The sequence below is a fragment of the Phoenix dactylifera genome, chromosome 11 (assembly GCF_009389715.1).
Source record: "Phoenix dactylifera cultivar Barhee BC4 chromosome 11, palm_55x_up_171113_PBpolish2nd_filt_p, whole genome shotgun sequence".
NCBI lineage: Eukaryota > Viridiplantae > Streptophyta > Magnoliopsida > Arecales > Arecaceae > Phoenix > Phoenix dactylifera.
In genome coordinates, this window is record NC_052402.1 from 12,669,150 (window position 1) to 12,686,020 (window position 16,871).

Genomic DNA, 16,871 nt, shown 5'->3' on the forward strand with positions numbered 1-16,871 from the left:
GAGCAGTGGGAGGTCTGCAATTATGCTCATCCATAAACTCTAGAACTTTACCCATGGAAGTGGAAATAATATATATATATATATATATATATATATATGTATGTATGTATGTATATTCTAGCTTTTTCTTGACCTTGTTTATAATTATTTTGTTAATCTAACTTTTCATGTTTGCAAATGAACCAGTTCCTTTATTTCTCACCTTATCTCTATTACAATGAGGTTTTGGGAAGCTGTTCCTTGATTTTCTAGTGTTGTCTTGCTGTTTAGATCAATTCAATCTGCATTACTTTCTTTTGGACTAGGTCAGCAAATTTTATGGGAAATACTTAATTGTTCAAATTACTCAAGATATTACTCATATTGCTAAATTTTTCATCATTTATTCTGATTTATTTTGTGAAAGTTCACCAACTATTGTTTTTGAAAGTACCTGTGAATTATCAAAAGGATGATGTTATCTGCAGCTTCTCCATTCATACACACTTCTCTGTGCTGATCATTTATTTAGCACAACTTGTGATTCAAAAAAAAAAAATGCTATAGTAGCTTTATCTATCTAAATTCGTATCATTGGGATAAAAATCCACTGGTGAGGTCGCCGAAAGTATATCATCTAGGGAGGGTTTTTTGGCATGCCATATACCCCATCTTACAGATCCTAAAACACGTAAATAAATTAAAAATCATGTAACTCTTAGGAACTAGGACTAGATAAAGAGAAAAAAATAAAAACCAAAAAAAGAGATGAGTGAGAAGGAGGGCATCGGTGGTCACAATCCTTTTCTCTCTTCATCACCACCACTACTTTGCCTTTGATTTTCCATCTCTTCACTACCCTGAGAAGGAGGGCCTCCTCTTCTGTCACCACCACCATTGTCTCCACAATCCAAATCTATGTAAAATTTAATATCCTTTCCTTCTCATTCACCACATCATCCTCTTGGAGCAGTGATCAAGGCAAGATCTCGCTTAGATTGTTCAATACAATTAGATCCGTCTCAAATCTCTCCCGCCAAAGAAGATATCAAGGCATCTCCCTCCTCTTTGCATTGACGTGCAAGGCAATGGTTGCATTGATGCTTAGGTTCGTCAAAGGACGGAGATCTTAGCATAGGCATCCCGATCACCAATAGATAAGATTGCTCCATTGTAATATGGATGTCATGGGGTTTCAATTTTACCAAAGGGTTTTCGTCCCATAATGTTGGTTTTTCTCGGAGGGCGGAGATTAGCATAACGATAAAGTTGCTTTATTGTAACATGGATATCATGAGTTTGTAACATTGAAATAGCCTCTCTACGTATAGAATAAGATTACATAGGTAGTCTCATGCACCAAGATGCCCCTTTTTATGTTTAGTTTTTCTGAATTATTCTGCACTTTTCTCTCATCAGCGATATAGTTAAAAATACTTAATATTATAATTATTAAATATTATCACATGTGTTGTGGTTCAAATCTGGCCCGAGGGTGACCACGCCGGAGGAGTCGGAGGAGCTGTCGGAGAGTGAAAGGAAAGGACGAGCGTCATTTTCCGCACGGCGGTGTACCTGCACAAAGTCTCACCGGTGCTTCCGGTAAGGGCCCTCCGACGATCAAGTTAGAGTGGTATTCAGTTGGTCCCGCCAAAAAATCCCTTAAGTGTTACCTGTTGGGGTTCTTTATAGCCCCGGTAGAGGCGCTTAAGTGGCGGAGGTATGGCCCGTTCCCATCATGAGTGGGGGTGGCGCGCAGCCAAAGCTTGCTTGTGGCGCGCGGTACAGTTCGTTCTGGAAAATGGTAAGGCGTTGACAGTCGTAGCAGGGCATGGCCGAAGTAGCATGACACTGTCCTTTGACTGTCGTAGGCCAGCTAGCAAAGCGTGGCGTAGTGGCGTCGCAATGTACGACCACGTAGGAGGGCGGGGCCACGCACATGGGTGCGGCCGTTGGCGAGGCCGAACTCATCGAGAGATTGCATCATGCATTTGGCGAAGTCGGCTTGACGGGTGCCGAGGTTAGCCCAGTATCCCAGGTTCCGAGGTGTGCTCGGTGGAGTGCCCCGAGCTCAAGGGTCGGGGCGTATTACTAGAGAGGATGCCCCGACCGAGCTCGGGGCGAGTCGGCGAATACAGAAAGCGCCCCGAACTTGGTCGGGCGAGTCGGCGAATACAGGAGGTGCGCCGAACTTAGTCGGGCAAGTCGGCGAATAGCCGAAGTCGAAGGAGCTTTCGGCGGAGTCCGAGGTCGGGCTGATTCTGAGCCGGACTGAGAACACGTCCGGTCGGCGTTAGTGTCTATTGGGCCGAAATTGGGTGGCCCTTTTGTTATGGGCTGGACAATCCATTTTGCCCCTCATCAACATGCACCAGAAGTCTCAAGTTCAAGAACTTGTTTTTCATTCAAACTTCTCTTGTATCTTCCTTCTCTACCCCTGCATCAGGCATGGGCACACTAGCTTGCACCTTAGAATTGGATACTTGTAATCATATAACAGTGTATATTAACTCAATGTGTATGTGTGAAAGCATGTGAGATGTTAGGTTCCAAGTAGGTCTCTTAAATTAGCTGTTTGTGTGGTTGAAGTTAAATGAATTAGCATTAGTTTGGCTCGCTTAACAAGCAAGCCAAGCTTGAGCTTGGCTTGTTTACACCCCCCTACTCGTCAGGTAGGTGCTCCAACACTATAACAAATATGAGTTTTTCCGGCGCTTTTTAAAGCCTATACCGATGCTTATAAGCGTTGATTATTTTTTTGCCGATGCTTTCTAAAACGTCGCAAAAGCGTCGGCTATGTGAGAGTGAAAATTTTTTTGCTGGTGTTCTTAAAAAGCGTCGCTAAAGAGTCGACTTTTAGTGATGCTTTTTAAAGACGCTTAAAAGCGTCGCTAAAAGCCGATGATTATAAAGTTCGTCTTTTAGCGATGCTTAAATGTGTTGGCTTTTATAACTGATATTTTTTATAACAACGCATTAAAGTGCGTTATAATTATTTTTTAAAAAAATTAATTTTTTTTCTAAAATATATATACATTTCCTACTGGATAGTTCTACTGGTTAATCACAACCACTACATTCATAATTACCTGCAGGTTAATTACATCCCACTTTCTTACAAAGAATAAGAAAACCCAACGGCTCCTCCACAAATAGAACAGATTTTTTAGCACAAACATGCTGGGAATTCCACATCAAAGGGGAGATAATACGGTCATGAAATACCAAAAAGAAAAGAACAATTCATGACCTTGAAGACGGATTGGCTAACGAACTTGCCGTGGCTCTGGGATTGGGCGGCCAGGGACACGAAGAGGGATCTAAGATCCTCCAGCTCCTGATTGGTAAAAGCCCTAAATTTTTTTCCCCAAGCAGATAAAGAGACGATCGAAGAATGAAGATTAATAGATGGATGTAATAGGTGAAAAGAGATTGAGAGAGTAAGAGGACGGGGAGAGTTGTACCGGGTCGCGGTGACGAACTGCAGGTCGGCGGATAGTTACAAAGCATTGCCCATGTTAACGGCCCTCAGTGTTTGCCGTCTCCGGTTGATCTAAAGAATAACCGATCAAACCCTAGGTCTGGAGAAACCCTAGAAGAATGAAGGGGAAAGGGAGGGGAGGAGAGGAGAGGGGAAAAAAAAGAAGAGATATTGAATTATGTGGCTTGAAGAAAATTGTTGGCAGACATGAAGCATATTGAATGTCGAATAGATCAATGCAACTAGGTTATCCCAGAATTTATCCATGAATAAACTTGCATATAGGTGTCTCAAAGTATAATGAACAAAAGTTGGGTCTTCTAGGATAGAATATTAATAAGACTAGATAGTGGAAATATGTGCAAGATATATAATGCTTATTCTCATATGAGCTCGACTTTCACTATGGTTCTCAGGAGGCAAGTAAGCCGCCCGGCCTTTATTAATGATTAACAAAGAAAGTTTATATATGGACAAGATATCACAATCTATGACCTCATCCAAAAAGACTAGCCAGAAGATATTATTTGAATTCCTTCATCATGTATAAGTATCCAAGATCTACTCAGTGAATAACCGATGTGGGACTAAGCACACGCTCGCACGGATCCTCAAAGTGGATTTTGCCCATGACCTATGTGGATTAAGGAATACTACAGCATAGGAATATTTGAGCTGACCACGAGCTGATCATGACATTTGTAATTATATTTAAATGGATTTGGATCCTTAGCCTGGCCAGGATGATAGGGCATAAATAGGGGGAGTATGTGACTATTCGTGCAGGTATGGGTTTAGTCCCACATCGGTTATTTACTAGATAGATGTTGGATACTTATATATAGGATCAAGAAACTCAAATAATACTTTTTGGATAGCTTTTTTGGATGGGATCCTGGGTTGTGACTCAAAAATTGTTGGTGATTACAAGAAGAAGCCAAAGCTTGCAGTCTTCCAAGGGTGATTACAAAAAGAAGCCAAACAGGCCGATTCCTCAGTGTGAAAAGAAGCCAATGATTACATGAAGTGTTGATTCGAGAGGAGGAGGAATGTGAAGGACTTGCTGGTGAAGCTCCTCTAAAGAGTATTTTGAAACTGTCTTTGAAGTTCCCTCTGAACTTGCTTTGGACAAGCTTAGTCCCCTGGACCCGAAATCAAAGAGAGGCTAAAAAGCTCTATTTTGGCACAATGGTCCCGTGAAAGGAGCAGCATTCTGCTGCTTCTCTGACATGGGGAAAAAAAAGGGGGATCAGCGAGGTAGCTGAGACCAATTTCTATTTCCGTGTCTTTCTTGATCAGCAGCATCTGAGGAAAATTCCAATACAATCTGAGTGGAACTAGGGACTGAGGATTGATATAACAGACAACAGCTTCAAGAGATTCATTGGCCCGCAGCAACTTAAGAAGGATAAAAATGATCACTTGACTGCAGCATGAAGTTTCAGTTTCAATCCTTGCAACTGAAAATTTTAACTGCTTGACAGCCGACATGGGATGTTCTTTATTTTTAACCAGATTTGCGCAAAGTGTGGGAGAAGCTTTTGATCACAAAGAGATGACCAATCGTTGAAAAGTTGCAGGCCTATCGAGGCAACAGTTGCAAGCATATTTTCTTCAAAAATATGCTTGCATTTCTCTCTTGCCAACAAACCCATGCCATAGCTGCAAGTAACGTGGGCACCAGAGGCTGAATAGATTTTGGAAAGTTTCTGCCTCTCCAATAGGGGCATGGGAATTCAAAACTAGATTGAGGATGGAGCACACCAAGAGAGGTGCAAATAGCTTTCCATATGGAAGAGAAGAAGCAGGGATTTGAGAAAAAGGTGATCTATGAGCATCCACCAATTTTTTTTTCTTTTTTTTTTCAGCACCGTAGAACACTTGATCTTAAATGGCATGCTGAGTTTCCATAAAGAGCTTGCGAAACTGCATTTAATTCCTCTAGTATTTAAAAACTCGTAGAGAGATGCCGTTGAGAAGGATCCATTGCTGTTTAACTTCCACACCAGGCGGTCCTCTTCATGGGTTAAAGTGACCAGAGCTAAAAGGGAAGATAATTGATTGTGTTGGGGGGAAAAAGACCACCCCACAAATACAATCAGAGCACCCGTATCCGACGACAGGCGTGACCCCGGCAAGCATGATCTCGGCGTGCACGACCTTAGCGTGCATGACCCCGGCATGCATGACCTCGGCCCCGGTATGCATGACCTCGGCAGGTATGAGCTCGGCATGCATGACCTCGGCAAGTATGAGCTCGGCAAGCATGACCAACAGTCAAGCCGCTCCGCCTAAAGAAGGAATCACTATACCCTCCATATCTAGGATCAAATCCCGCGATCTCCGCCTCAACGACTGTCAACATTTAAATGCACACGATCTCAACAGATCGCCAGCTAGCCCAAAATCTCAAGCCGTTTACGGTAACTTATTGACTTACACAATCCTATCCAATCACTACGGTAACTCATTGACTTACACAATCCTGTCCAATCACTATGGTAACTCATTAATTCGCATGGTCACGTCCAGTCACAGGTAACCTCCACCCCCCTCCTATAAAAAGGAGGGAAGATCTCGAGGCAGGGGAGCTTCTTCTTCTCCTTCCTCCATACATCTTTTACGTAATCTCTCTCTTTCTTCACAAAAAATCCCCCTCTGAATTAAGCATCGAAGGGCTAGCGCCGGAAACCCCCGCCACCGGCTTCTTACAGGTCCTCCGGAGGATGCAGCCCGTCGACGGACCACCTGCCGGAGCTCTTCCTCCTCACCTCGTGGTCGCCCCCAGGTCCAATTTCCAGCAACAGTTGGCGCTAGAGGAAGGGACCGAGTCATGACCATGAAGTTAAAGAGTAAAGGAGCCTCCAACACCTTCCGGCGTCGCACGCCAAGTCCTGGCCACTCAGTCCAGAACCTACCACCAAGGCCTCCGGCGGATCCAGTTTTCCAAGTCCAATCAGAGCAGTTCAACCTGCTTGTTCAATAAGTCCAAGCACTCACTACGGTCGTTCAAGGCCTACAGCAAGTAGAAGACCAACCTCTACTCCCTCTTCACGAACATGAGTCCTCAGGACGCCGCTCGTGACGTCATTTCTGTAGAGTGTCGCCACCACCGAAGCTCCCACCGAGCTTGACCCCCAAGCCAGGAGGGCTTGTCGCGCATCCATTATCCTGAGAGCTCGAGCAGTCAATTGCCATGTCGGCATTGAAGATTGGAGCTCGGTCCTATAAATTTCTTTACTCCATCGAGAAGAGCTTCCCCGCCGACTTTCTTGAAATATTGGTCCGAGCTCGCAAGTACGCCAAGACTGAGGAAGCCATGGCCTCTCAGCGGGAGGCAGCCGAATGACCTGCCAAGATGCAGAAGAAGCGCCAGGAGGAGCACTCCCAACCAAGCAGCATATTCCCCTGGCATGAGGAAGAGCCTCCTTGGCCCAAGAGCCTAGCTCGCCCGAGGTCTCCCCTCCAAAAGTTTCAGACATACACTCCCCTCACATCCACCTAAGCAGAGATCCTCATAGAGATTGAGGGTCAGGGCTACCTCCGACTTTCATTGAGAATGCGACCGACAGAGTCGCGGAAGCACTCGAAAAAGTACTGCTATTTTCACCGAGATCGCGGCCATGATACAGAGGATTGCTACGAGCTCCGTGATGAGATCGAGGCACTTGTTCGTCGAGGTCGATTGAGTTGTTTTGTCCGTGATAAGGCCTACAGGAGAGAGCCCGAGGATAAAACCCAGTGCCGCATGAGGAGCGGAACGACAACTGACCTCTCACGGGCATCATCAATATCATCAGAAGGCGGGCGAGTAGAGGCACCTGAAACATCGAGCTCGGAAGAAGGAGCTTCCTCAAAGCATCCGTGCACTGCGAAAGTCATCTCCTTTTCCGAGCTCGGAAGAACGACATTCGACGCCATTTCGACGATATTTTGACGCCACTTCTACGACAATCGACGCCACTTCGACGACATTCGATGCCACTTCGATGATATTTCGATGCCATTTCGACGACTTTCAACGCCATTCGACGCCTCCTACGATGATGCGCCCCGATCTGAGTGGGGGCACCCTGCTAAGTCGACCACAAGCCAAAGAAGGCCGCTGAAGTCGACCTCGAAGCAGAGTCGTTTAGCTCGGCTTGGACAGCTCTGCTTAAGGCCGTTAGCTCCGACTGTACGAGAGGTACACCCTACTTGTTACATACATCTCCGTAGATATTTGGCTATATTACAGGACGATCAACGACTGGACTACTTCCTTCGCCCGAGCCAAAAAGCAGCTCGAACTCGGAAGTTGGGGGGTAGTGTTGGGGGAAAAAATGGACCACCCCACAAATACAATCAGAGCATCCGTATCTGACGACAGGCGTGTTCCCGGCAAGCATGATCTCGGCGTGCACGACCTCAGTGTGCACGACCCTGGCATGCATAAGCTCGGTATGTATGACCTTGGCATGTATGAGCTCAGTATGCATGACCTCAGCAGATATGAGCTCGGCATGCATGACCTCGGCAGGTATGAGCTCGGCATGCATGACCTCCGTTTGCATGAGCTCGGCAGGTATGAGCTTGGCATGCATGACCTCGGTTTGCATGACCTCGGTAGGTATGACCCCAGTATGCATGACCTCGGCAGGTATGAGCTCAGCATGCATGACCTCGGCAGGTATGAGCTTGGCAAGCATGACCAACAGTCAAGCCGCTCCGCCTAAAGAAGGAATCACCAGACCCTCCATATCCAGGATCAAATTCCGCGATCTCTGCCTCAACGACTGTCAATATTTAAATGCACACGATCTCAACAGATCGCCAGCCAACCCAAAATCTCAAGTCGTTTAGGGTAACTCATTGACTTACATAATCCTGTCCAATCACTACGGTAACTCATTGACTTACACAATCCTGTCCAATCACTACGGTAACTCATTAATTCGCATGGTCACGTCCAGTCACAGGTAACCTCCACCCCCTCCTATAAAAAGGGGGGAAGATTTCGAGGCAGGGGGGCTTCTTCTTCTCCTTCCTCCATACATCTTTTACATAATCTCTCTTTTTCTCCACAAAAAATCCCCCTCTGACTTAAGCATCGGAGGGCCGATGCCGGAAACCCTGGCCACCGGCTTCTCGTAGATCCCCCGGAGGACGCAGCCCGTCGACGCACCCCCTGCCGGAGCTCCTTCTCCTCAGCCCGTGGTCGCCCCCGGGTCCAATTTCCAGCAACAGATTGCAATACAATTGAGTCTCCCTAGAGTGATGAACTGGCAATCCGATTTTCCATGTTCTAGTCCTTTCATTGAAGAAATCCGCCACTGTTCCATTTTTCCTTCGATTAATCTTGTATAACTAAGGGAAAATGACCTGAAGTGGAACATCATAAATCCAATTATCCTTCCAGAAGAGAGTTCTTTTAAGTGAGTTCGAATTATAGCAAGACCAAACTCGTATTTCACGGACTACACAATTGAAAAGTATACAGTGCATGAAGTTGAAATAGACATTGATAATTCTTATGATACTGTAGGTACTAGCATATAATCTAAAAGTATTTATTTGCAGCTCAAGTAACTGAATTGTCATGCTTGATCTGCGATAAACCATATGGCCGCTCGAAACGTCTTGCATATGACTGCAGCATAAGGGTTGAGATTGGTTATCGTCATCATCTTTTGGAGAAGCAGCATCGATCGTCCCACCCCAGTGCAGATGCATCACTTTCAAGGTGTAGATGGAGCAAGGGGACATCATCAATTTTGGAGCGAACAAATATGAAGGCAGTGCACATCTTTATTAGATTGTCATGTCTTCGTCATTGACTTCAGATTTCATCGCGAAGCTGGGAAACGCCATGGTTTTGTCCCTGTGAACCGACCGTATACAAACCAGTGAAGATGAGATGGACTTCAGTTTCACTTTTAGCAATAATAGGCAATCCAGAATGCACTTATAATGATAATAAAATTGTATAACAGGACCACAAATATCTCCATCTGCAGAACTAACTCATTCTCTCTCTTTTCTTCTATTAACAAATTCATTCTCCACCTTGAGCAGGAGTCAATTAAGCAAATGCGTGGATCAGAAAATGAGACTACCATACCATGTAGGACTATTGGTGGATGCAAAAGGTCTATATATGCTGAAAATTTTCATTCATTATGATAGAGGGAAAAAAAGTAACCCAACATCCAGGACAGGTGTAACAGCCCAAAAACAAAAAATGGGCTCGTGGGCCGGCCCGTGCTCGGCCCATGGAGGAAACGGGGAAGAAGACCCCAGCGGAGGCAGGAGCTCCCAAGGGCCGATCCGAGTTCAATCCGTTCATGCAATGGTCAAGAATGAATGCCGATCCTGAAGTTTCCATATAGCCATGTAAAAATGGGAGGTTACAAAAGCCAAAAAGGCAATTATAGGTTTCTGGTTATGTCTTGCTGAAGGGTAGGCGCACAGGGAGTGCTTAAAGGAATATTATAAGGTTTATAATGTTCTGAATAATGTTCTTAAACAGATAGAAGTTTTATACTGCCAAGTACGCTTTTCTAGTGTACGTGAATGTCTCATGCAACTTAATGTCTTATGCAATTTAATAATGAAATTATGATAATGGATTACATATACAGGAGCATCCATCTTGTTTGCAATTTTAGCTGGATATGGAAAAATCTGGGGATTCTGGAGTTGCAAACTTGCAGTAGAACATGTTGAGGAAATTTAAGAGTTAATCTATGCTGGATGATGGAGGATGTATTGAGATTGTATGATTATGTGTCCCACCCCACCCCCCACCCTCCCCCTAAAAAGAAGGGTCACAAAATTGAAAGGTGCTGGAATTTGTTTCCAATGGGTCAAGAAAGGAGAGAGAAATAAGAAAATCTGGATGTCATGATGAGCATGTGAAAAAGCTTGCTTCTACAGAGGATTTGCCAGTCTTTTCAATTCAAGCTACATCTTTACTATTCATACAATGTATTTGACAGGATATGCTTAGGATTTGCCCTTTTTTTTGTGAGTTTTGTGTGATGTGTGTGTGCGCGCGTGCGTGTTTGGTGGGTTGTAATAGGGGGGAAGGGAGTGGGTTGGGGTTTGCTGGTTACAATACTGAAATCATTAATTTCTTTTTGTGTGTGGTCCGTTGTAGTAGGGAGGAAGGGAGTGGGTTGGGGTTTGCTGGTTACAATACTGAAATCATTAATTTCTTTTAGGAACTATCTTCCCTAAATAGGTTAGCCATCTATTTATGTCTGTAACTTATATAATTCAATGCAGTTGTCATCTTCTCTTTGGATGGTTTTGCACGGTTATTCATAGTTAGGTATTAAAAAAAACTTTATATAGACTAGTAATATCTTGCTGTCTTTGTTCTGATTAAGTTGCTTGTGAGTGACAGGCTGCGAAATGTATAATCTGGGGACTGGGAAAGGAACCTCTGTACTGGAAATGGTGACAGCATTTGAGAAGGCCTCTGGAAAGGTACCACTACTTCTGTTTGGGATAATTTGATTGGGTAGTTAAATTTCAGTGGGCCACTCAAATTTCTGCTTGGGGATATGAGAAACTCAACCCCCCCACCCCCCCTTCAAAAAAAAAAAAGCAAAAAGAAAAAAAAGATGCTTAATGGATATATTCTGAGAAGTGAAGTACTTCAAAATGGATGAATCATCTCTTTTTTTCCATGCATTGAATAAAGTAAATCAATACAGTATCCGAACTTGTGCTGCTTGTTATACAAGTATTTGTAGTTTTTTTAGAATTTTCTAGGTAACTTATAAATTTGTAGTTACTAATCCTGGAAATTCTTTCAGAAAATCCCTCTGGTCATGGCTGGAAGGCGGCCTGGTGATGCTGAAATTGTTTATGCATCAACTGCTAAAGCAGAGAAGGAGCTGAATTGGAAGTATGTGCACAATTGTAGTATTAGTAGATTGTTACAGACATATGCATACATGAATTTGTGGCAAATATATTTGTTCCCATTTTTTTTCATTCCTTCTTCCATTTGTTCATTTTGGGTAGTCATTTAATTCACTGCAGCCCTAAGAGTTCTTTGACTGAAAATGAGAATTGTCCTTACCGTAGGGAAAGGTATAGAAGTTAAATGTATACACTCGTGCTGACTGAAGTAACACCTTTTTTCTTGTTATAGGACAAAGTATGGCATCGATGAGATGTGTCGGGATCAGTGGAACTGGGCTAGCAAGAACCCCTGGGGATATGGATCACCTGACTCAGCTAACTGAAGGAACAAGTCTTTACAATAACATCAGCTTTTCAATCCGTAAAGTATAGGTCTAGCTAATATCCTCTTCTATGTAATAATCTTTGGTACAAATAAATATGCTTATGTCATGAGAGAGGCATGACTTTCAGAATGTTTCTTGCTGTTTATTTCTGAAAGACTTTGTTTCCATCCTATGATTGCTGCGGTGCTGGATGGCCATATGACCTTTTCTTGTAATTTTATTGACCACCAGTGGGCACCTTGGTGCTGTACTTGGAGGAGGGAAAGGTCGATGGTTTGAATGTGTTATAATTATAGAAAATTTTCACTAATGTGGTTCTTAGGAAAGGTTATATATAAAATTTTCCAAGGAAGCGTTTCAAGTGAAATTAAACGTCAGTTAAGGGGATCACATTCATCTCTCATTCTCTTCTCTGCAGTGTCAACTTTTCTGGTAGAATTTTTTTGGGGAAATTAATCACCGGTACATTTATTGACCGGTCTTTAACGTTTAATCCCTGTTGACTGGTTGTTTAACGATCAGTCCAGCCATATTTCAATACTTTATTATGAGACGAAAACGCCCCCTAAGAATATTAAAATGCCCCTGCCCCTTTTGATCTCCCATTCCCAAAAGAAGAAGAAGAAACAGGGGCAGCCGCCACCGACCACGGCCCGTCCCCGCCCGAGCTCCCTCCCGCGGTCGCCACCGGCGCCGTCTCGCTCCCTACCGAGCCCCATCCCGCGGCCCCGCCACCTCCCGTGCCCCTTCCCTTCCTAATCTCCCGTTCTCAGAAGAAAAAGAAGAAGAAGAAGGCCCGGCCGCCGCCGACCACAACTCGCCTCTGCCCGAGCTCCCTCCTGCGGCCGTCGCCGGCCCCTGCTCGCCCCCTCTCGCGGCCTCTTCCCTCCCGAGCCCCCTCCCATGGCCCGCCCCCGTCCGAGCTCCCTCCCACGGCCCCCGCCCGAGCTCCCTCCCGCGGCCGCCGTCGGCCCCGGCTCGCCGTCGACGGCGGCCCCGCCCCCTCCAACGGCCGCCACGGCCCGGCCCCCTCCGGCGCCGCCGGCTCGCAGGAGGAGAAGAAAGAAGAAAGAAGAAGAAGGGAAGAAGAGAAGAAAAAGAAAAGAAAAAAAGGAAAAGGAAAGAAAAAGAAGGAAAAAAAAGAAAAAAAATAAATAATTAAATAAATGCATAAATAAATAAATCAATAAATATAAATGAACAAATAAAATAAATAAAATAAATAAATAAATAAATAAATAAATAATATATTCTATAATAAAATAAAATAATTATAAATAAATAAATAAAGCCGCCACGGCCGGGCCCTCTCCTGCGGCCCCCTTCTGCGGCCGCCATGGCCGGGCCCTCTCCCCCGGCCTCCGGTGGCGCCGGCCTGCGGGAGGAGAAGAAAGAAGAAGAAAGGAAGAAGAGAAAAAAAAAGAAAAAGAAGGGAAAAAAAGGAAAGAGAAAGAAGAGAGGGAAAGAAAAAGAAAAAAGGAAAGAAAAAGAAGAAAAGGAAAGAAGAAGAAAAAAAGGAAAGAAAAAGAAGAAAAGGAAAAAAAGAAAAAAAGAAAAGAAAAAGGAAGAAAAGGAAAGAAAAAGAAGAAAAAGGAAAGAAAGGAAAGAAAAAGAAGAAAAAGAAAAGAAAAAGAAGAAAAGGAAAAAAGAAAAAAAGAAAAGAAAAAAAGAAGAAGAAAAAGGAAAGAAAAGAAGAGAAGGAAAGAAAAAGAAAAAGAAAAAAGAAAAAAAGAAAAAAGAAAAGAAAAGAAAAGAAAAAAATAGAAGAAAAGGAAAGAAAAAGAAGATTCATGTATGTGCAGAAAATACTTAATTGTGTACAGAGAATATTTAACTGTGTGCATCACACAGTTAAGTGTTCTCTGTACACAATTAAGTCTTCTCTGCACACACTTAACTGTGTGATGCGTAGAACACTTAACTGTGTGCAGAGAAAATTTAAATGTGTGCATATAAGACTTAATTGTGTATAGAGAATATTTAACTTAACTGTGTGATGTATAGAATACTTAACTGTGTTGAGAGAAGATTTAAGTGTGTGCACAGCAGACTTAATTGTGTGTAGAGAAGGAAAGAAAAAGAAAAATAAAAGAAAAAAAAGAAGGAAAGAAAAAGAAAAAAAGAAGAAAAAGGAAAGAAAAAGAGGAAAAAGGAAAGAAAAAGAAAAAAAGAAAAGAAAAAGAAGAAAAGGAAAAAAGAAAAAAAGAAAAGAAAAAAAAAATTGTCGATTAACTGTGTGCAAAAAGCAGAAAACTGTGTGCAAAAAGCACAAAACTGTGTTCGGGGGTAAATTTAGTGTGTGCCAACGTTAATTAAGTATGTTTCCAGGTTACATGCTCTAGGCTTACAACAATAAGTGTGTGCAAATGACACATATCTGTGTGCAGTAAACAATAAATTGTGTGCACAGAGCAGAATGCTGAACTTAACTGTGTGCACATGGCACATATCTGTGTGCAGTAATCGATAAACTGTGTGCAAAAAGCAGAAAACTGTGTGCAAAAAGCATAAAACTGTGTTCGGGAAATTGTGTGCATGGAGCAGAATGCTTAACTTAACTGTGTGCACATGGCACATATCTGTGTGCAGTAGTCGATTAACTGTGTGCAAAAAGCAGAAAACTGTGTACAAAAAGCACAAAACTGTGTTCGGGGGTAAATTTAGTGTGTGCCAACGTTAATTAAGTATGTTTCCAGGTTAATTGAGTTTGTGCCATGCTCTAGGCTTACAACAATAAGTGTGTGCAAATGACACATATCTGTGTGCAGTAAACAATAAATTGTGTGCACAGAGCAGAATGCTGAACTTAACTGTGTGCACATGGCACATATCTGTGTGCAGTAATCGATAAACTGTGTGCAAAAAGCAGAAAACTGTGCAAAAAGCATAAAACTGTGTTCGGGTAATTGTGTGCACAGAGCAGAATGCTTAACTTAACTGTGTGCACATGGCACATATCTGTGTGCAGTAGTCGATTAACTGTGTGCAAAAAGCAGAAAATTGTGTGCAAAAAGCACAAAACTGTGTTCGGGGGTAAATTTAGTGTGTGCCAACGTTAATTAAGTATGTTTCCAGGTTAATTAAGTTTGTGCCATGCTCTAGGCTTACAACAATAAGCATGTGCAAATGACACATATCTGTGTGCAGTAAACAATAAATTGTGTGCACAGAGCAGAATGCTTAACTTAACTGTGTGCACATGGCACATATCTCTGTGCAGTAATCGATAAACTGTGTGCAAAAAGCAGAAAACTGTGCAAAAAGCATAAAACTGTGTTCGGGTAATTGTGTGCACAGAGCAGAATGCTTAACTTAACTGTGTGCACATGGCACATATTTGTGTGCAGTAGTCGATTAACTGTGTGCAAAAAGCAGAAAACTGTGTGCAAAAAGCACAAAACTGTGTTCGGGGGTAAATTTAGTGTGTGCCAACGTTAATTAAGTATGTTCGGTGGTAAATTTAGTGTGTGCCAACGTTAATTAAGTATGTTTCCAGGTTAACTGAGTTTGTGCCATGCTCTAGGCTTACAACAATAAGTGTGTGCAAATGACACATATCTGTGTGCAGTAAACAATAAATTGTGTGCACAGAGCAGAATGCTGAACTTAACTGAGTTTTCTGCTTTTTGTAGAAATAATCCTTTTCTTCTTTTTCTTTTCTTTTTCTTCTTTCTTTCCTTTTTCTTCTTTTTCTTTCATTTTCTTCCTTTTTCTTTTCTTTTTTTTCTTTTCTTTCTTTTTCTTCTTTTTCTTTCTTTTTTTTCTTCTTCTTTCCTTTTCTTCTTTTTCTTTCCTTTTTTTCTTTTTCTTTCCCTCTCTTCTTTTTCTTTCCTTTTCTTCTGTTTTTTTTTCTTTTCTTTTCTTTTTTTTTCTTCTTTTCTTTTTTCTTTTCCTTTCCTTTTCTTCTTTTTTCTTTTTCTTTCCTTTTCTTCCTTTTTCTTTATTTATTTATTTATTTATAATTATTTTATTTTATTAGAATATATTATTTATTTATTTATTTTATTTATTTGTTTATTTATATTTATTGATTTATTTATTTATGCATTTATTTAATTATTTATTTTTTTTCTTTTTTTTCTTTCTTTTTCTTTCCTTTTCTTTTTTTTTCTTTTTCTTCTCTTCTTCCCTTCTTCTTCTTTCTTCTTTCTTCTCCTCCTGCGAGCCGGCGGCGCCGGAGGGGGCCGGGCCGTGGCGGCCGTTGGAGGGGGCGGGGCCGCCGTCGACGGCGAGCCGGGGCCGACGGCGGCCGCGGGAGGGAGCTCGGGCGGGGGCCGTGGGAGGGGGCGAGGCCGCAGGAGGGGGCTAGGGAGGGGGCGAGCAGGGGCCGGCCGCGGCCGCAGGAGGGAGCTCGGGCGGAGGCGCGCCATGGTCGGCGGCGGCCGGGCCTTCTTCTTCTTCTTTTTCTGCTGAGATCGAAAGATTAGGAGGGGAAGGGGCACGGGAGGTGGCGGAGCCGCGGGATGGGGCTCGGTAGGAAGCGAGACGGCGCCGGTGGCAGCCACGGGAGGGAGCTCGGGCGGGGATGGGCCGTGGTCGGTGGCGGCTGCCCCTGTTTCTTCTTCTTCTTCTGGGAATGGGAGATCAAAAGGGGTAGGGGCATTTTTGGTATTTTTTGAAAAAACAAAAGGGGCTGAAGGACCGGGAATTAAACTTAATAGAGATAATGGACGAAAAATTTTAAGACCGGTCAACGGGGACCTTTTGTTATAGCGTGGTCTAAAAGAGGGTGGGTGATTAATTTCCCCAATTTTTTTTGGTTGTTTGTTGTTGCTTTCTTGTTGATAAATGGTGAACCGATTTGGAGCAATTGAGATAAAGTTTGAAAATATAGCAGAAACTATGATTAAACTAAGATCTTTATTATTTTTTTGACCTAGAGTGTGATGATTAAACTAAGATCTTGTTAGGAAAGACCCCTTCACTAAATGAAAACTTTCCTATCTTTGTGTGAGTAGAATGAGAATACCACAATAATTAATTAATGTAAGAACTACCAAAAAAAATCAAACCACAAGAAAGCGACAAGAATTTTTAGGTGGAAAACCCTCCAATATGAGGGGAAAAAACTACCGGACCTAAGTCCACCACAAACCTCCACTATCAACAATAATGGGCTTACAAAGTATCTTCTCTAGGCTAAGCTAGAGGATCACATACATCAAGGATCT

General features: G+C 42.9%; 1 protein-coding gene and 1 long non-coding RNA gene across 2 annotated transcripts; one reads left to right on the forward strand and one right to left on the reverse strand.

Annotated features, from left to right (window-relative positions):
* Positions 1-3,053: 3,053 nt before the first annotated feature.
* LOC103699275 lies at positions 3,054-3,836 on the reverse strand. The gene is made up of 2 exons (XR_602849.3): positions 3,444-3,836; positions 3,054-3,332 (listed from the first exon to the last, which is right to left on the reverse strand). It is a non-coding gene; the product is annotated as an uncharacterized LOC103699275 (long non-coding RNA).
* A 6,864-nt stretch (positions 3,837-10,700) lies between these two features.
* Positions 10,701-12,052, forward strand: LOC120112390 (UDP-glucose 4-epimerase 1-like). Its single transcript, XM_039131646.1, has 3 exons — positions 10,701-10,930; positions 11,263-11,354; positions 11,604-12,052. The coding sequence occupies exons 1-3, from the start codon at positions 10,856-10,858 to the stop codon at positions 11,695-11,697; spliced, it is 261 nt and encodes an 86-aa protein (XP_038987574.1). The 5' UTR covers positions 10,701-10,855; the 3' UTR covers positions 11,698-12,052.
* The last annotated feature ends 4,819 nt before the right edge of the window (positions 12,053-16,871 follow it).

Coding starts and splice junctions, on each gene's coding strand:
- LOC120112390 (XM_039131646.1), top strand. CDS start 10,856: ATGTATAATCTGGGGACTGGGAAAGGAACCTCTGTACTGGAAATGGTG. Junction 10,931..11,262: donor TTGAGAAGGCCTCTGGAAAG/GTACCACTACTT, acceptor AAATTCTTTCAG/AAAATCCCTCTGGTCATGGC. Junction 11,355..11,603: donor GAGAAGGAGCTGAATTGGAA/GTATGTGCACAA, acceptor TTCTTGTTATAG/GACAAAGTATGGCATCGATG.